The sequence below is a fragment of the Callionymus lyra genome, chromosome 1 (genome assembly GCF_982586985.1).
Source record: "Callionymus lyra chromosome 1, fCalLyr1.hap1.1, whole genome shotgun sequence".
NCBI lineage: Eukaryota > Metazoa > Chordata > Actinopteri > Syngnathiformes > Callionymidae > Callionymus > Callionymus lyra.
In genome coordinates this window covers 40,536,083-40,556,806 of record NC_141818.1, presented here as the reverse complement: position 1 = coordinate 40,556,806, position 20,724 = coordinate 40,536,083, and the positions used below count along the sequence as shown (strand labels likewise).

At 37.6% G+C, this 20,724-nt stretch overlaps 1 protein-coding gene across 2 annotated transcripts; it reads left to right on the top strand.

Annotated features, from left to right (window-relative positions):
• The first annotated feature begins 4,746 nt into the window (after positions 1-4,746).
• Positions 4,747-19,379, top strand: LOC148089506 (RING finger protein 150-like). Of its 2 annotated transcripts, XR_015713323.1 has the most exons (8): positions 4,747-5,284; positions 11,228-11,478; positions 12,991-13,062; positions 13,175-13,257; positions 13,335-13,431; positions 13,851-14,058; positions 14,288-15,134; positions 15,174-19,379. XR_015713323.1 is itself a non-coding variant. In XM_087807581.1 (7 exons), the coding sequence occupies exons 1-7, from the start codon at positions 4,828-4,830 to the stop codon at positions 14,443-14,445; spliced, it is 1,326 nt and encodes a 441-aa protein (XP_087663707.1). In that variant the 5' UTR covers positions 4,747-4,827; the 3' UTR covers positions 14,446-19,379. The 2 variants fall into 2 exon arrangements, 1 of the variants encoding a protein (XP_087663707.1); XM_087807581.1 differs by having other exon boundaries at positions 14,288-19,379.
• Positions 19,380-20,724: the final 1,345 nt, after the last annotated feature.

The window sequence follows — 20,724 nt, the reverse complement described above, 5'->3', positions numbered from 1 at the left end:
AGCAGAGTGGGCGTGGTTGCTTGGACGAGACTTCTGTGCTGTGTCTCAAATCGCATACTAATCTTAGTATGCTAGAAGTTAGTATGCATCAGTTTAGTATGCATACTAACTAGTACACAAATTCTCCGCAGATAGTATGTCTCAAATCAAACCCTGAGGCTACACACTAACCGGAAATCACATGACAGCTTCTTCTTCTACTTCTATTTAACGATGTTTAACCAGCTGTTTGAACGCTATCGCCGACACCTGCTGGCAGCACGTATTGCAACTTTGGAAAAAGAAATAAAGAAAAAATATGAGAATCTAAATAATCGCGAGATATTTAAGCTGGTATCAGCAGCGAAGACGTGTTTATCCTCCTACTGCTGCTGAAAATACACATTTAAGTATATGCATATATATGCATTTATATATGACGTAACTTCCGTTTAAAACGTCACTAAAATGGCGGCTGTTTAGTATGGTTAGTGTCCATCGAACCATGCTAGTTTTGTGGGCGTGTTAGTACGCCGATTTAGTATGGTTCGATGGACACTATCTACCCTAAACAGCCGCCATCTCAGTGACTTTGCAAACGGAAGTTACGTCATATATATATGCATATATATTCATATACATACAGGTGTATTTTCAGCATCAGTAGAAGGATTATTCTCATATTTTTTCTTTGTTTCTTTTTCCAAACTTGTAAAACGTGCCGCCAGCAGGTGGCGATAGCGTTCAAACAGCTGGTTGCAACCATCGTTAAATAGAAGTAGAAGAAGAAGCTGTCGCGTCATTTCCTGTTAGTGCGTAGCAGCAGTGTTTGATTTGAAACATACTATCTGTGGAGAATTTGCATACTAGTTAGCATGTACACTATCCTGATGCATACTAACTTCTAGTATACTAAGAGAAGTATGCGATTTGAGACAGCAGAATATTCTCCAGCCAAAAAGTGGGCGTGGCTTAAGCTTATTTTCCAATGTAATTATCTTTATTAAATGAGAGTTTTGTGCAAAAAGAAACATACTGATGAGTATAATAGATGCCATAGAACAATTTAAGACACACTTAAATCAGCTCATTAGGTGTCCCTTTAAGGATTGATGATGTGTAGTGACGAACCCTGATGCTTGATTTAATCTCAGTGGGCGGGGTTTAAACAAATTATCTAATGTAAATATTTAAATGAAAATAGCTTTGTACAATTAAAAACATACTGATGAGTATAATAGAGGCCCTAGAACAATTTAAGACACACTTAAACCAGCACATTAGGTGCCCCTTTAAGGATTGATGATGTGTAGTGACGAACCCTGATGCTTGCACAGTGGGCGGGGTTTAAACACATTTTCTAATGTAAATATTTAAAGGAAAATATTTTTTTTTACAAACAGACGCATATATTATTATTACTTATTTTTATTATTGGTTTTTAATGTACAAAAACGGGAGTTTTAGGGGTGGGTTTGGAATTAATCAGAGCAGAGTGGGCGTGGTTGCTTGGACGAGACTTTTAAGTGGGCGGGGCTTAAGCATATTTTCCAATGTAAATATCTTTATTAAATGAGAGTTTTGTGCAAAAAGAAAGATACCGATGAGTATAATAGAGGTCCTAAAACAATTTAAGACACACTTAAATCAGCACATTAGGTGCCCCTTTAAGGATTGATGATGTGTAGTGACAACCCTGATGCTTGATTTAATCTCAGTGCGTGGGGTTTAAACACATTTTCTAATGTAAATATTTAAATGAAAATAGCTTTGTACAAACAGGCACATAATGATAAGTATAATAGAGGTCATAGAACAATTTAAGACACACTTAAATCAGCACATTAGGTGCCCCTTTAAGGATCGATGATGTGTAGTGACAACCCTGATGCTTGATTTAATCTCAGTGCGCGGGGTTTAAACAAATAATCTAATGTAAATATTTAAATGAAAATAGCTTTGTACAATTAAACACATACTGATGAGTATAATAGAGGCCCTAGAACAATTTAAGACACACTTAAACCAGCACATTAGGTGCCCCTTTAAGTATTGATGATGTGTAGTGACCAACCCTGATGCTTGCACAATGGGCGGGGTTTAAACACATTTTCTAATGTAAATATTTAATTGAAAATAGGTTTATACAAACTGACACATACTTATAAGTACGACGAAAGTCTAAGGTCCATTTAAGACACACTTAAATCAGCACATTAGGTGCCCCTTCAAGGATTAATGATGTGTAGTGACAACCCTGATGCTTGATTTAATCTCAGTGGGCGGGGTTTAAACAAATTATCTAATGTAAATATTTAAATGAAAATAGCTTTGTACAATTAAAAACATACTGATGAGTATAATAGAGGCCCTAGAACAATTTAAGACACACTTAAACCAGCACATTAGGTGCCCCTTTAAGGATTGATGATGTGTAGTGACCAACCCTGATGCTTGCACAATGGGCGGGGTTTAAACACATTTTCTAATGTAAATATTTAATTGAAAATAGGTTTATACAAACTGACACATACTTATAAGTACGACGAAAGTCTAAGGTCCATTTAAGACACACTTAAATCAGCACATTAGGTGCCCCTTCAAGGATTAATGATGTGTAGTGACAACCCTGATGCTTGATTTAATCTCAGTGGGCGGGGTTTAAACATATTTTCTAATGTAAATATTTAAATTAAAATAGTTTTGTACAATTAAACACATACTGATGAGTATAATAGAGGCCCTAGAACAATTTAAGACACACTTAAACCAGCACATTAGGTGCCCCTTTAAGGATTGATGATGTGTAGTGACCAACCCTGATGCTTGCACAGTGGGCGGGGTTTAAACACATTTTCTAATGTAAATATTTAATTGAAAATAGGTTTATACAAACTGACACATACTTATAAGTACGACGAAAGTCTAAGGTCCATTTAAGACACACCTAAATCAGCACATTAGGTGCCCCTTCAAGGATTAATGATGTGTAGTGACAACCCTGATGCTTGATTTAATCTCAGTGGGCGGGGTTTAAACAAATTATCTAATGTAAATATTTAAATGAAAATAGCTTTGTACAATTAAAAACATACTGATGAGTATAATAGAGGCCCTAGAACAATTTAAGACACACTTAAACCAGCACATTAGGTGCCCCTTTAAGGATTGATGATGTGTAGTGACCAACCCTGATGCTTGCACAGTGGGCGGGGTTTAAACACATTTTCTAATGTAAATATTTAATTGAAAATAGGTTTATACAAACTGACACATACTTATAAGTACGACGAAAGTCTAAGGTCTATTTAAGACACACTTAAATCAGCACATTAGGTGCCCCTTCAAGGATTAATGATGTGTAGTGACAACCCTGATGCTTGATTTAATCTCAGTGGGCGGGGTTTAAACAAATTATCTAATGTAAATATTTAAATGAAAATAGCTTTGTACAATTAAACACATACTGATGAGTATAATAGAGGCCCTAGAACAATTTAAGACACACTTAAACCAGCACATTAGGTGCCCCTTTAAGGATTGATGATGTGTAGTGACCAACCCTGATGCTTGCACAATGGGCGGGGTTTAAACACATTTTCTAATGTAAATATTTAATTGAAAATAGGTTTATACAAACTGACACATACTTATAAGTACGACGAAAGTCTAAGGTCCATTTAAGACACACTTAAATCAGCACATTAGGTGCCCCTTCAAGGATTAATGATGTGTAGTGACAACCCTGATGCTTGATTTAATCTCAGTGGGCGGGGTTTAAACATATTTTCTAATGTAAATATTTAAATTAAAATAGTTTTGTACAATTAAACACATACTGATGAGTATAATAGAGGCCCTAGAACAATTTAAGACACACTTAAACCAGCACATTAGGTGCCCCTTTAAGGATTGATGATGTGTAGTGACCAACCCTGATGCTTGCACAATGGGCGGGGTTTAAACACATTTTCTAATGTAAATATTTAATTGAAAATAGGTTTATACAAACTGACACATACTTATAAGTACGACGAAAGTCTAAGGTCCATTTAAGACACACTTAAATCAGCACATTAGGTGCCCCTTCAAGGATTAATGATGTGTAGTGACAACCCTGATGCTTGATTTAATCTCAGTGGGCGGGGTTTAAACATATTTTCTGATGTAAATATTTAAATTAAAATAGTTTTGTACAATTAAACACATACTGATGAGTATAATAGAGGCCCTAGAACAATTTAAGACACACTTAAACCAGCACATTAGGTGCCCCTTTAAGGATTGATGATGTGTAGTGACCAACCCTGATGCTTGCACAATGGGCGGGGTTTAAACACATTTTCTAATGTAAATATTTAATTGAAAATAGGTTTATACAAACTGACACATACTTATAAGTACGACGAAAGTCTAAGGTCCATTTAAGACACACTTAAATCAGCACATTAGGTGCCCCTTCAAGGATTAATGATGTGTAGTGACAACCCTGATGCTTGATTTAATCTCAGTGGGCGGGGTTTAAACACATTTGCTTATGTAAATATTTAAATGAAAATAGTTTTGTACAAATAAACACATACTGATAAGTACGACGAAGGTCTACCTTCTATTTAAGAGCCACTTTAAATGAACACTTTAGTCGCCCTTTAAGGAGAAAACGTAGTTCCCGGGCGTCAGTGGACGCGCCCACGCTACGTCATCAGGAGCGGGGAGCCAATCACATCGCGGGCCAATAAGGGAAACAACAACAACACGGTCCTTGCTTCTCCCGCAGGTGGGTGATGTATAGTAAAGTCCCGCGCGTGGATCGGGTGTCGCGGGTGATGTAAGAGGCTCTCCACCGCCATGGCCGCGTCTCTCATCCGCGCCTGCCGCAGCCTGGCGCTCTCCACGGGGCTGCTGTCCCTGGGCGTCGTGCACCTGCTGTGTCTGGACCGGACGGTGGCCGAGAGGGACGAGTGGTACACGGCGTTCGTCAGCATCACCTACACGGACGCCGTCACCGAGCGGCTCCGGACGGACAAGAGCGAGTGCGGTCGCTACGGAGAACACTCGCCCAAGAGCGAGGTCCACGGGCGGGTGTTGATGCCGAGCCTGGCGCGGGACAGACAGGTGTGCGACCCGGAGACCAGGTTCCCCGAGGCGGCCTTCCTCGGGGGGTCCTGGGTGGCGCTGGTGGCCTCCGGGAACTGTTCCTACAGAGATAAGATCCGGAATATTGCCAATTTAAATGGATCTGCTGTTATGATTTATAACGTGGGGTACACGGGCGTCAACGACACCATCACGATGCCTCACCCAGGTGAGAAATCTTGTTTTTATTATTAACTTTTATTTATATCCCCTAAAAGTCTTAATGTATCTCATTACACGTTTCCAAAAACAACTCATGATAGTCATAATAACCTGTGTTTGCACATTTAAATTCCAGAGCATCCCCACCCATCCCTGGCTCCTTGACTATGGGGCCCCGAATGTAATATTAAATACATGTTTTTTTCCCCCTGATTTAGAAAGTATCTGGATGTTCTGTTCTATGTTAGTCTTTGTATCCTTTGTTTTTGTTAAAAAAAATGTTGATCTATGTGCTTTATATTTATCTTTAGACTTAGATTTTATCATCTTGTTCTTTATCTTTATTTCTCTTGTTCTTATTTTATTACTTTATTTTTATTTATTTTTTTATGAAAAATTGCTGTATTTGCTGTGGCTATTGGATAAAAACAATTTAGTTTATCAATAAAGTTCTACCTTACCAGTTTATTATGTTTTCCCAGTTATGGCCAATATTTCTCACATTTATGAAAACTAAATTTAAGGTAAGGTAGAACTTTATTGATCCCTCAGGAGGTCTCCTTTGAGAAAATTGTTTTTTTTTTCTCCAAATTATCCACAGCAAATACAGCAATTTTTCATAAAAAATTATCAAAATAAAATAAGAACAATCTAAATTGAAATAAATTTAGAATCTAAATGTTAAATATATATCTAAATCTTTCATTAAAATGTGTAAGCGTTAAATGTACATCTGAATGTTAAATAAATATCTAAATGTCAAATAAATATGTAAACGTTAAATCTACATCTAAATGTTAAGTAAATATCTAAATGTTAAATATGTATCTACATGTTAAATATGTATCTAAATGTTACATGTACATCTGAATGTTAAATAAATATCTAAATCTTTCATTAAAATTGAAGCGTTAAATATATATCAAAATGTACAATATATATCGAAATGTTAAATCTATATCTAAACGTTAAATATATATATATATATATATATATATATAAATAAATCTTAAATCTAAATCTTAAAACGCTCACCGTTTGTAAAGTGAAGATTTAGACGCCCTTTTCGTGAACCCGCTTCCTCTGCCATAAATGGTATTTAACGTGACGGTTTTAGGGAAAGATTGAACATTTAGATATATATTTAACATTTAGGTATGTATTTTACATTTAGATTTAGATTTTAGATTTCATAAAAGTGAGAAATAATGGCTAAATCTGGAAAAACATAGCAAAATGGTGCTAAATCAGCGAAAAAACGTATTTTATATTACATTCGGAGCCCCATACTTAACCCTTGTGTTATCTAAGGGTCAAAGTGACTCAAATGCCCCGAAATAATTACAAATACAGTGGTGGAGGTCCAGAGACAACACAAGGGATAAAAAAAAAAAAATGTTTTCGAGCCTTCGGGTCACCTTGACCCAGAGACAACACAAGGGTCAAACAGGTGTTTTAGCAACTTTTTTTTCCCTCACAATTTCCTGATCCTTAAAGAAAGGTATTACTTTAAACATCCACATAAATCGTTTTTTAGGCCTTAAAATCTGTAAAAAATAGTATTTATTTAGGAGAATAAAAAATGTAGTTCAAGCATAGATGTCACAGAGAGGAAAGAAAATACTTCCATCACCTAAAGGAGAGCAATGTTTATTAAGTTAGCACCTAGTTTATTGCAACAAGCTCAAACAACGTCGTAAAAACATCGATAGCAATTGGTTTTGAATGCATTTTTAATGTATTCAAAATAATAAACCAAAAAAGTTCATCTTAGATTACAGAAATATACTTTTTTAGGCAGTGAAACTAGAAAGTAAAACGCCATGATAAAAGACCGAGACTCTTTCTAAGAGCTGGGGCGAGGAGCTCGGTCATTCAGTAGAACCAACGCTCCTCCTCCACGTAGTGAGTCGAAACGGTAGAAAACGGATGTAAAAACCTCTTGGTAAAAGGTTGTGTCTTTATTATTTCTACCATCTCCTGTCAAAAACTCTGATTACCATAGTTCCTCCCATGACCTTTTTTTCCATCGGAGCGGAATTTCCATGGGAACATTTTCAGAGTCAGGTGTGGTCCGCCAACATCTGTGCTGGACGACAGAATCATGCCTGGAAGTTGTTTGACAAAAGCATCTGTTCAGAAAGTCATACAAAAAAAATCCCTTTTTTAAACACTCGACATATCAGGACCTTTGAGAGACATTTGTTTAGACAGGGAAAAATGAACCAAAACATGTGTGAAAATACCATAATATTTATTTGGTCATGTGAAATTCATCAGTTTTTCTCACATGGAAGTCTTTAGAAGTCCATGTTTGAGCAGTCGATGGTGTGAAACAGATCATGTGGGTTCCTCTGGATCGTCAGCACTTGTTTGTTCGTCAAAAAAGTCGCTCAAAACCAGCCGAAAATGGCTTGGGTCGCCTTGTAAAAAAAAGTGAATCAGGCAGATGTGTGATGACGACACTTGACGACGAAAGCGAAGCAGTGTAATAAAGGATGGAACACCCCGCCCCCCCCTCAAGAGCCAACACAGCTGGGCTGTAAAATCCACTGTTGCCTGACTCAGGAAAGTGTTAACCCTTTGTGTGTCTCAGCTTCTCACCATTGTGTTAAATAATCGATGTGCTCGCTTTGATCGACTTATCACTTTCTCAGCTGGTCTGATCTTTCCCGTCTGAAACCAACAGCCTTTTTGACAGAGCGAACCTCTTGATAAACCTGTCCTGCTATTTTAGAAACGGCTATTTTTACCTGCCCTGGCTGTGACGTCGTGAACTCGAGGCAGAGTTGGAGTCAAAGGGTTGGAAAGAATGTGTGAACGGTTCCATCTTCCTAACCGCTCTTTTGTTCTATGAAGAATTCTGTTTTATTTATCGAATGCCTCCTGCTGTGATCATTCTTGAAGACGGCAAAGTTACTGGAAACTGATAAGAAGAGCCTTCCCAAATGAAACACATGCAGGTGCAGGGATGAGATCACTGAGAGGGAGTGAGACTAAAGCTGTGTCTCAAATCGCATACTACTCTTAGTATGCTAGAAGTTAGTATGCATAAGGATAGTGTACATACTAACTAGTACGCAAATTCTCCACAGATAGTATGTCTCAAATCAAACACTGCTGCTACACACTAACAGGAAATGACGCGACAGCTTCTTCTTCTACTTATATTTAACGATGTTGCAACCAGCTGTTTGAACGCTATCGCCACCTGCTGGCAGCACGTTTTGCAGCTTTGGAAAAAGAAATAATATGAGAATCGAATCCGCACCGAAGATGTGTCATCCTTCTAGTGCTGCTGAAAAATGCACCTGTAAGTATATGAATATATATGCATACTGTATATATATATATATATATATATATGACGTAACTTCTGTTTAAAACGTCACTAAGATAGAGCCGTTTAGTGTGGATAGTGTCCATCGAACCATACTCAGTTTTGTGGGCGTGTTAGTACGCCAATTTAGTGTGCATGGCTCACTAAATTTCGCATACTAAGAATTGAGAAGCACTAACGCACTAAAATTATTAACTTTGAGTACGCAAGTATGCGATTTGAGACACATAAGTGAGTGTTTGTAGAGAAGGTGGGTTGAAGGTTGTTGGTTAGAAGTAGAGATGGAAGATGTTGATCAATATTATCCTCTACCTGATGCTTTTATTCACTTTCACGCTGCTCTACTTGCTCCTGCGCTGAAGCTGTCCTGAGCTCATTTGTTGAAACAATTTGAGACGCACGTATCATGAAGTCAGTTAAGCCTGGACGTGGATTTTAAATAGTTGAAAAATCGGCTACAACACAGATGTATCCAATGAAAACTGAAGGTTGGCAACATTAGGAGAATGAATGTGACATCAGCAATGTCATGAAAAAACATTTATTTTATGTCAATGGGGTGGTGTTCGGTGGAAGTTTAATTTAAGCCGTTTTGGAATTACCCATGTTTGCTGAAGGTGGAACTGAGTAAACTGGCGATGACTCAGGAAACGGCGCATCCTCAACCCGAAAGAAATGTCTAAAATCTGCTCTGACTAGCGTCCACCAGCCAAACAAACCGGAACAAAAAACAATGAAATGACCCATTGGGAGGCGTAACTAAATGACTTGTTGTACCACATGTTAAAGGTGGATTTCAGCAAAACAATTCTTCTGTAAAGCTTTTGGGAACGACTTTTACAACCTTGAGAATACATGAATAAAACAACCCTTTTTTTTTTTCCCCAAGTCTACATTATTAACATTCAAGAGTCGATCGTTCTCCAAACATTCTTTTCGCCACAAGTCCGGCGACAGATCAACAGATGGCTGGGTTCCTGACTTGAGCTTAACAACTTCTATTCTCTCTAAGCTCCTCGTCACCTGAGCTCACGCGCAACCTTTGAATCCCTTAATCTTACGGCGGCTTGCATTCATATATGCGACATTAAATGATTTAAATAAAAATGGTTTGAATTAAGTATTTTTTAACAGAATGTTTTGCGAGCAAAACTTTTTAAAATATCGGTTTAAATTAAATCATAGTTCAGCTGTAATTTACAGTTTATTTACAGTTTATTTATATATATATATATATATATATATATATATATATATATATATATATATATATACTGTATATACACAGGGTGTCCCAAAATAATGTATGCACTCCTTAAATATTAATAGTTAAATGAGATTTTTCTATTTCGGATTTGACTAACTGTTGATGATGGAGGATAATCAATTGTCATTCCAGCACAAATAAAAAGTATTTAAAAAACATTCTGGTAATAGGAGAATAAAGCTGAAGTACAAAGACACAAGAGATTTCCACAGAAACGCACCATCACGTTTCACTATTTCACATTAGTTAACTTTGAGGAGCATGGAAGAATCCATAGGATGAGAAATGGCCATTCTGGACGACACAGATCATCAACAAGCCCAACAAGAGAGAAAAAAAGTTATTGATAACGTCCAGAATTCTCAGAGAAAATCAGTTTGTCCAATTCTACGTTAAAAAGGTATTTCTAAATTAAGCGTTTCATCATCATTTTGAAGCTCAATGTAAGACTTTTATTCCATGGCTGCGCCTACAAGAACAATTTGGAGATGCTGAGTTCTACCTTCAGCAAGATGGTGCACCTCCCCACTTTCACCGCGATGTGAGAATTTATCTGGATGAACATATGCAAAACAGATGGTTTGGAAGAGGAGGGACAGTTGAATAAATATCTAGATCACCACATTTGACAGGATTTATTTTTGTGGGGGTTTCTAAAACACAAGGTTAACAGCAGGAAACCTGAAACAATTGCTGAAATGAGTCGCAATTGAAGAAGAATTGGCTCAAGTACCAGTTGCTGCTTTGTAGGTCCATTTCTTCAAGATATAAAAAGTGTATTGAACAGAATGTACACAAGTTTGAGCACTTGATGTGAACTCATCATTATATGAACATTCTGCCATTGCCCCAAGTAGCTTCTATCTTATAAAAGTTAATTTGCTTTTTGTATATTTTACTCTCAAATTCTTTAAATTTGTATTATTTCTCTATCTTATTTACAAGTCAAAATACATAGATTGAATTAGTTATAATGATTCAAAGAGTGTATATATTATTGTTCTAGATTTAAAACAGGAAATTATCTTGTATTGGTCTCTGTTACCAAAAAAGTTTTGATACATTTTTTGACTCTCTTTAATTCTTTTTCTAGGTATATCCAGATAACTTTATTGTATATCGTCTGTAGGTGTCACTGGTTTGTGGAAAACATGAATATCTGCTGGTTATCAGTACTAAATATACTTTTTTTTCATGCTATTGACTCGAAAATATCTTCTGGTTGCATCTGTCAGAAAAAATAATCTGTTTATTTGAATCACCCGGAGCTGAATATCGGTATAAAAGTAAAAAGTTTGAGCTAATTATTGTGAGTTTTTTTTTTTTGCTCTTGTCTTGTGCAGGTACGGGTGACATCGTGGCCATCATGATCCCCGAATCGAAAGGTCTACAGATCATGTCCCTGCTCGACCAGCAGGTCAAGGTCGTAGCCCAGATCTCCGTGGGAACCCGCAACCTGCAGAAGTACGTGAGCCGCACGTCGGTGGTGTTCGTCTCCATCTCCTTCATCGTCCTCATGATCGTGTCCCTGGCGTGGCTCGTCTTCTACTACATCCAGAGGTTCCGCTCGGCGAACGCCAGAGATCGCAACAAGGTAAACGCTCAGACCCCTTCGCTCGGACCAACCCCAAGAACCGGGATTCAAAGACTCAAGCGCGTACATGTATCAGGCCTTAAAACAGGTTCAGCTGTTATTTTGTTGAGTCATTATCTTCTCATTTGTGTATTTACCTAAAACACTGGATGACATTTTAGAGACTAATATTTATTTATTTAAACTACTTAATTATTTATTTTCTACTATCTCACAAATATTTGCTGTACCAGGACAGTTCAATCCGTCAGTTCTGAGAGAACATACTGACAGAAGAGATTTATAATAGTCCAGCCTGGAGATAACAAACGCATGGATGAGCTTCTTAGCAGCATCTAAAGGAAGGAAGTGCCTGTTTTTTTTAATTTTATGAAGATGGAAGTAGGCAGTCCGTGAGATTTGTTTTATGTGTGAGTTAAATGAGTCCTCATCAAAGCAGTCACCCAGATTCTTTACAGTGGCGCTAGTAGCAGGAGCAAGTCCATTCTGGAACTCTAGATCATTAGTTAACGATTGTCTGAGATGTTGTGGGACAACTAGTAGAACCTCAACTCTGTCCTATTTCAGTAAAAGGAAGTTTTGGGTCAACTGTAATACAGTACTGTCGTCGTGTTAGCTGATTTCTTTCATCCGGCTTCATTGACAAGTAGAGTTGGGTGTCATCAGCATAACAGTGACAGTTTATAGAGTGTCTTCTGATAGAGGCTCCTAGTGGAAGCATATCGATTGTGAATAGGATCGGACCAAGTACAGAACCTTGTGGGACACCATAGCTGACCTTAGTGCGTGTCGACGAGAGATGGTTTTCATGTACATAGCGCATACTAACTTTTACCTGTGTGCTGTGGTGTCCCCTGAAACCAGACCGAAATACAGATCTGACTCGTAACCACTTCCTCAAGAATGAGTGTTTTTTTTAAGTAGAGGTATAATAACTGCAACTTTAAAAATCCGAGGCATATAGCCTGATGTCACTTCTTTAAGTAGCCATGTTGGAAAAGGATCCAGAAGACATGTTGTGGATTTTGAGGAGGAAACAATCAGGGACAGTTGTTGAGGACTAACTGGTTAAAAGGAGTCAAAATATATATCAGTGTTGACTCGCTCATCATTTATGCTGTTTGGTTTGTTTTGCAAAATGTTGTTTGTTTAGTGTTTTGTTCCTCAAATAGAAAATGTCAGAAAGGAGTGAAACCAAAAACAACCTTTATGTTATGACCGACAGATGTGAACTGTTTATTTTTATTTGTGTCTGACTCAGTTTTATGATATATTTTTTATAATATTTTTTTCTTTAAAAAAAATGTTCATAACAAATACACATGTTATGTTTAACCAAAATTATTAACTCGTTCCAATATGTTTACTAGGTCACTCTATCAAATATAGTTTTTCTCCTGTTTACCCAAAGAACCAACATCTTGTTAATTATTAATTGATATCCTTTGCTCAGATAATGTAAAGATGTTCAAATTGCTGTTGAGAAACAACCAATTTTGTGATGACTTCCAGCGACGATTGGGAGATGCTACCAAAAAAGCCATCAGCAAGCTTCAGATACGAACCGTGAAAAAGGGAGATAAGGTAAACAAACCACTCCCTTCTGAATATTGACGCCGTGGATTAGTTAATAAGTAGATATAACCAGGGATGATCTATCACACCGCCATTCATTTGTGTGCTTTTCTAATTTCAGGAGACGGAGTCAGAGTTCGATAATTGTGCGGTTTGTATAGAAGGTTACAAACCTAATGATGTCGTAAGAATATTACCCTGCAAGTAAGTCTTTTTTTTTTTAATCAAACATTTGATCATTTGTTTTATTAAAGCCTTAATGAACCTGCATGTTTATTCAGGCATGTGTTCCACAAACACTGTGTAGACCCCTGGCTACAAGACCACCAAACGTGTCCCATGTGTAAAATGAACATTCTCAAAGCGTTGGGAATACCGGTAAGTGACGTCTGTTGTCCTTTAAAAATAACTGTTTCAGGGCTAGCATGTCAGAAAATGTTATCTTTTTAAATTAGACCGTATGTGCTGCCTTCCGTGATTCATCATCAGAAGTTGATATTATTATTATTGGGGTATAAGTTTGATTATATAGGTCAATTAACCTGAGGTTTGTTTAAAAGCGAACCCCAGATTAAAATAAAAATATATATATTATTATAAATTGTGCATTTGTACCTACATTGTCGTTGATATCCTTTAAATGTATAGCTATTATTTACAACTTTTTATTTTTACTAATATTTGTGTGTGTAACTACTTGATTTGTTTTCTTAACTTTCTTGAAGATAGTTAGTAGTTTAGCTGTCCAGAGATTAAAAAAAAATCATTCTTTCCGACACCTTTTTCTTCTGGTGAAGTTCAACACGGACTGCTCCAATCACTCTCCTCTGGATTACGAGATGTCTCTCGGGGGTCCGGCCACCAACCCCATCAGTGGTGCTAGTGAAATCACTGTGAACGAAAGCTCCATGGTATCGGACCCCGGGAGAGCCATGGGTCACCAACCGGGCTACCTAGATGCGGAGTTGATGCCAGAGGCGATGGGAAGTTACATGGTCACCAGCGGTAAGAAAAGGCCAATTAAAAAAAAAAAAAAAGTGCTTCTATTGGGTCACAAAGTCGTTGACAGTAGATGATAGTTGGAACCTAGATGCTTCATCATGACCTACCTCGTGACTGAAGACCTCCTTAACATCTTGACCCATTAATTTCTCTTCCTTAACTCTAGTAAGGCTTGTTTCTAGTCGTGTCCTTTCGTTGCCTGTTGGAGGTGAATGTGTTGAATCCCTTTCAGATGAGCACCTGGTGCCACACAGCAGCGGTTATGAACCTTCTCAGATCTCACCTGGAGGGTTGTGCGCATCGGACCTAGACTTTTCGACGGACCCAGAATTTGACGACATCAGCCCGAGACAAAACGTGACCAACAAAATCCTTCCAGGTAAAGAGTAACACAGCACAACGAGGAGCCCAAAGACTCAACACAGCTGCGTCCAGATCTCTGGATCACACATTGACTGTTTAGTTTCTTAGCGTCTTGGAAGTTTGAAGTTTGCTGTGGTCTTTTCACTCCTAACCTTTCCTGTTCGAGTGTTGACTTACTGCCCTTTAAGGTGCTCAAGGTTTGAAATTAAGTTTCTATATATGTTCCATTTTGTTGTGAAGAAGGTATCGAAACAACAGACATTCCTTGCACACACACACTTTAGATTGATACACACACACAACCTTTCACAGGATATTTTCACACCTTGTTCTACCTTTGCTGCTGCTGTGTTGTAACATTCCGAAAAGATTCTGCAATATTAACTGTATTATTTAAACCGAGAGTGTAAAATGTACATTTTTAATATTCAAATAAACGTCCCACTAACACCAAAAAGTAAAACCAATTCCTGTCTAACAGTGAAGAACTTCTAACTATGAAACGTTGAGTATGTCAACTACATCATCGCACAATTATTATTTCTTTATCCTGGTATGAAAAGAAAATCCTGTGATAATATATACTAGTGATGGTCTCATGAAGCTTCATGAAGCAGTGTCATTATTTTCAGAGTCCACTAGATGGCGGTCTCTGCAATTTTCCTTTGTTTTGAACAACTGTGCTGTGTCTCAAATCGCATACTAGCGTACTCAAAGTTAGTATTTTTAGTGCGTTAGTACGTCTCAGTTCTTAGTATGCGAAATTTAGTGCGCCATGCACACTAAATTGGCGTACTAACACACCCACAAAACTGAGTATGGTTCGATGGACACTAAACACACTAAACAGCCGCCTAAAGTTACATCATATATAAATGCATATATATTCATATACTTACAGGTGTATTTTCAGCAGCAGTAGAAGAATGAGGCGTCTTCGGTGCTGATACCAGCTTAAATATCTCGCGAATATTTAGATTCTCATATTTTTTCTTTATTTCTTTTTCCAAACTTGCAAAACGTGCTGCCAGCAGGTGTCGATAGCGTTCAAACAGCTGGTTAAAACACCGTTAAATAGTAGTAGAAGAAGAAGCTGTCGCGTCATTTCCTGTTAGTGCGTAGCAGCAGAGTTTGATTTGAGACGTACTATCTGTGGAGAATTTGCGTACTAGTTAGTATGTACACTATCCTGATGCATACTAACTTCTAGTATACTAAGAGTAGTATGCTATTTGAGACACAGCACCGTTCTGATAAAACGTCACCTAATTTTTAAACTGATGGTGCCACCTACTGACCACTAAACAACATGAAACTGTTTCATGAAGCTTCATCAGCTCATCACTAACATATAGCATTAATCAAAAGTGTAGGATTCAGGTCAGGTCAGCCCAACATTAAAAGCTTCCAAAGCGAGGAAACTGAGAAGCGTTTTGACGTTTCTCCTCTCATCCAAAACGCCTTTTCAATTATTGTTTGATTTCCACCATTCTTTTGTAGCACAAACTTGTTTTTATCAGAAGCCTTGTCCCCCGATCTGATAGTGTCCCCAAAGAAAAGGTAAAAGACTAGTTTATCGGCTGATCTTCATGAAGCAGTGTCATGTTGTTCAGAGGTCAGTAGGTGGCGCCATGAGTTTAAAATGTGATGTTTTAATAGTTGTTGTTGTTCAAAACAAAGGAAAATAGTGCAGAGACCGCCATCTAGTGGACTCTGAAAATAATGACACTGCTTCATGAAGCTTCATCAGACCATCACTACAAAAGAACCACTTTAGAGGAACTACCTGTGGTGAACCATTTAGAAAAAGACAATGGAACTTGTAAAGTAAGAGCGACAATAGTAAATTGTGATACCTTTGCGTTGCATTTGTAACCGTAAACCTAAAGAGGATCTTCAGCAAACAACAAATTCCTGTTCACTTTAAACCTGTCAACACCCTCAGGCAGAAACTGGTCCCAGGCACAAACACAGTAATGCGGTGTAAAGTGTGCCGTGCGGCGACGAATACACAGATCTGTACATCGGGGAAACGAAACAAACACAAGCGTATGACTGGAGAGCCGCCATCTTGGGTTACCACCTTCAACTAAAGGACACAGGGCTAGGGCTGGGTATCGAACGAAAATGTTCTGTACCAGTACGTAAACTCGATACTTGTTCTCCTGAACGATAGATAAAGCAAGATACGTGTAAAATTTAAATTTTTGGTGAACTATCCATGGAAGCCTCAGCTTAAGGCTCAATTCAATTTTCATTTGATAACGTAAATACATCAAATTGTAGAAAAACTAAAACCTTCTGTAAAGGTACAATATGAAGCCACTTAAATCAACAGGATAAGAGTCCAAAACAAATAATTTAAACATGACGCATACATGTTTTTATTAACACTTACAACCGCAGGAACTTGTTCTTGAGAACATATTTATTATTCAAATACCACGCCTTTCTATCCGAGTATCATGTTCACGCAGCGTTGCAACTCGATTACAAACTCCGAGCAAAAGTGAAACAGGGCATCAAATCAAACCATTTATCGCTTCACATTCCCCGCACAACAACCGCACACACACTCGACACAAACTTCTGTCACCGCTCCCCCCGCAGCAGCCATCTGGACCTCCGTTATGTAACCAGCATATGTTTTCATTTTTTGGGACGCTGCTTAGGAATTTAAAAAATGAATCGAGGGCATGTTTTGTGGGAGCTGGCTAAATATGTGTTCTTTAACTGCATTGAAAAGGCTTTATCTCAAATGATGAAGTGATGTTTCGTGTCAAAGGTGCTGGACGGGAGTATCGGACCGGCAAACACGCCTTCAAGCTGTTCTGTAAATGAGTCTGTAAGGCTTGTACTCTTCTTATGATGGCACCTCATACTTGTTGATGAAGCTTCATGAAGCATCGTTCTCGTCTCCAGCGACCACTAGATGGCAATCTTTCTTGTATAATCTTTGGCTTTTGACAATTATTTTAAAGTATTACCAGCAGTGCTGTCTTATGTGCATCGAGGCTTCGTGAAGCTTCATCAACACATCATTGTGGTCAGTCCAAGACTCGCTTGAACTTTGGTTTGACTCATTTATTTTCGGTCCCTATAATTGTAAGGCGCCGCAGCCTATCCCAGCTACAAGTGTAGCGAAGCTGGGGACACCCTGGAAAGGTCAACCCAATATACTGTACAAAGACATGGCAAAACAGCTGCCGAAAACTTGGGAGTCATACAAAAACATCTCACGGAAAGGATCTACTTTTTAAGAGAAGGAAACCTCATAATCTGAGGCCGTGGTTCTCAATAGAATGTGTTTTTGTTACAAGGGATGATTTATAACTGGATTTTTATTAAAAGATTGATGTTTTTGTGCTACATGAACACATAGATGAAAGTATTCGATCAGAAGTATTCAGGCTGAGAGAGATTCCTTGCGTTCAGACGCCATCATTTGGTTTTAGATGTTTTCCTGACGAACACCTTTAGATTAGAAAGAGGTTTGTAAACCTGGGGTTGTTTTAAGCTCATAAGCTTTTGCTTATGAATCCAATTTTGTCTATTGTGTACACGCTCTCTGTCATGGAGGGATACATTAGTGATGGTCTGATGAAGCTTCATGAAGCAGTGTCATTATTTTCAGAGTCCACTAGATGGCGGTCTCTGCACTATTTTCCTTTTGTTTTGAACAACTAATGAAACATCAAATTATTTTTAAACGGATGGCGCCACCTACTGACAACATGACATTGTTTCATGAAGCTTCATCAACCCATCACTAGGATACATGTCCATCACAACAGCATGTTAAAAATATATGTTGACAGATTTTCTCTTTTCCTCTCAAATGTCAACATCGATCTGTCAAAAAAGTATCTCAGATAAAATCTGAACCGATGCTTGGACACCTCCTGCTGAGGTCGAGCCCACGCTGAACTGTTGCCACTCGTGAATGATATCTTCCGTACATTGTAAGCGGTATTGTACGAATGTAGCACCTGCCATTAATTGTTTATCGATGTCTTCAGGAACTGCCAGAGACATTTGCACAGATGTTTGGTCTCAATAAGTGATGCAAGATTGCCTTCTAAATTGTACTTTTCCAAGCTGTATGTTGCTGTTTGATTGGTAGTTTTTCCTCTTCCAGGTGTGCTTTGACTGGTGTTGATCTGTTGCTCTTAGCTTTACCTAAAGGCTTTGCGAGCCTAAAGGCTTACATGTGGTAAACAGGAACTGAAATGTTTGCGTTATGTTTAAAATGTTTTTGCGTTGTTGTAGTCGTGTGAAACATGACGACGGCAGTTTTCTTTCACTTTCTCATTGATTTGAATGTCTATTACAAGTAAAGTATCAAGACATTTGTCCTCGTTTTAATTGATAATAACCACTTCTTACATCAAAAGCTATATAAAAAATCTAAAAAATCTATGTTTTCTTTTTGTTGTCACATGATACACACGGGAATTACTACTTGGTTTATAACTGCTAATACAATTCATTACATGATTATATTTTCAAGAGTGTCTTACCTAAGATGGACCCCCCTCCCCCTCCGGCCAATGGAAAGCGTGTGAGCTAACTCTTTTGTGTACTGCTTTACAAAGCGACAACATTTGGATATGACACACGATGTTGTGTACTGTGTCACTTTACTCTTTGCTGTACCGTCGTGGGGACTCTAAATGTATTGCACACAATACCCAGCATAAGTTAGAGCTTGTCGTTACTATAAACACAATGATTGTGAGTACGAGGAGTTTTCTTGTATCTTACTGCATGTGTTGTAACGAATGGGATGTTCACGTGTCCAATGTTTTATACTGGAAACTGTAATACAAATTAGTTTTTTTTTAATCGGAAACCAAAGTGTTTGTCATTCATCGACATTTAGTTGAATTGTTTTGAATGAATCAAGAAGTTTCTGTTTAAATTATTCTAAAAATTCCGCTGCAATAAAATATTTAAATCCACTGCTGTTTTCTCAAAGTGATACAAATGATATACATATATGACAGGAGGGGGTTTTAAGTGTCGACAAGAGACAAGGTTTGCATGAACAAGATGGTATTATTATTATCATTATTATTAAGTAAGTAAGTAATTTTTATTTATATATCGCTTTTCCAGACCAGGGTCACAAAGCGCTTAAGAAATCAAAACAATATTCAATAAAGTATATACTTTAAAGATCAAGATAAAACTGATAACATAAGAGGAGTTCTAGAAAATCAAGGAAAAGCCTGAACAAATGAATAATAATTAATGAGTGACTTCTCTATCAACGGCACATATGCAGAGCTCAAAGGGGTGTAAAATAATATTTGTCACTATTCAGTGATAATCTGAACAAAGTACATTACTGTTGTCTCGAAGGACATTTGCTGGTATCTCTTGAAGGCTTTGTGACTAGAAAGGCTCTATATAAATAGAGATTATTATTATTATTATTATTATTTCCTATTAATGAGTCGTGTCAACATTAATTGTGATCTGCAGTACAATGAGTGGCCACATGAGGGCGCAGCTGCATCGTGAGCTTTTCTAATTTGCAGCTTTCAAAAAGATCTTATGTGGACTTTGTATGTAGGTTCGATATCTCATTGGTTATTTAAAAAAATTAAATTTCCCAAGCGTTGTCGGCATCAGGGGACTTCTTCGTTTGTTTTTATCTTAAACACGTGATGAAAACAGATGCATGGATGACAACACAACAAGAAACAATAAAAGTAGTAGGTATAGTTCAAATTTTACTTATTTTCTACAAACCCTCATTTCGAGTAAGGGTTGGGATTATTTTCAAAGTGTAAATTTATTTTCATAATTACAGGTTAAAAATGTGTTCGACTCCATCTTCGTCCAAAAATACACACTTGAGTGACAACAAGTCATCTCATGATTATTATTAAAGGTCGACTAAAGTCAAACTCCAACTCTCCTCACTCACCTGTTTCAAATATTAAAGTCTTCCTCTCCAAGATGCAGTAAGTCCCTCATCATGACCATGTTTTCAACTTATTATAAAGTTCTCCTCTGTCTGAAATCTGGGCGAACAAGAGGTTACAAGAGCATAGTCCATTATGACGTAAAAATGGCTTCACTCCTCCTTCAGTCAGCTGTAATCACACCCCTGCTTTGTTTATACAATGAGTCCCTTGGAGGTGGAGACATCTGGGATAAATGACACTTGGTGACAACCTTGATGTTTGACCAATTAAAGCAGAGTGCGTGTGGTTATGGTAAACAAGATTTCATCTCCAGAAAAAGTTAGGTAGAACTTTATTGATTTTGTTGATTTGAAATTGTTTTTTTCCAATT

Coding starts and splice junctions, on each gene's coding strand:
- LOC148089506 (XM_087807581.1), top strand. CDS start 4,828: ATGGCCGCGTCTCTCATCCGCGCCTGCCGCAGCCTGGCGCTCTCCACG. Junction 5,285..11,227: donor CATCACGATGCCTCACCCAG/GTGAGAAATCTT, acceptor TGTCTTGTGCAG/GTACGGGTGACATCGTGGCC. Junction 11,479..12,990: donor ACGCCAGAGATCGCAACAAG/GTAAACGCTCAG, acceptor GATGACTTCCAG/CGACGATTGGGAGATGCTAC.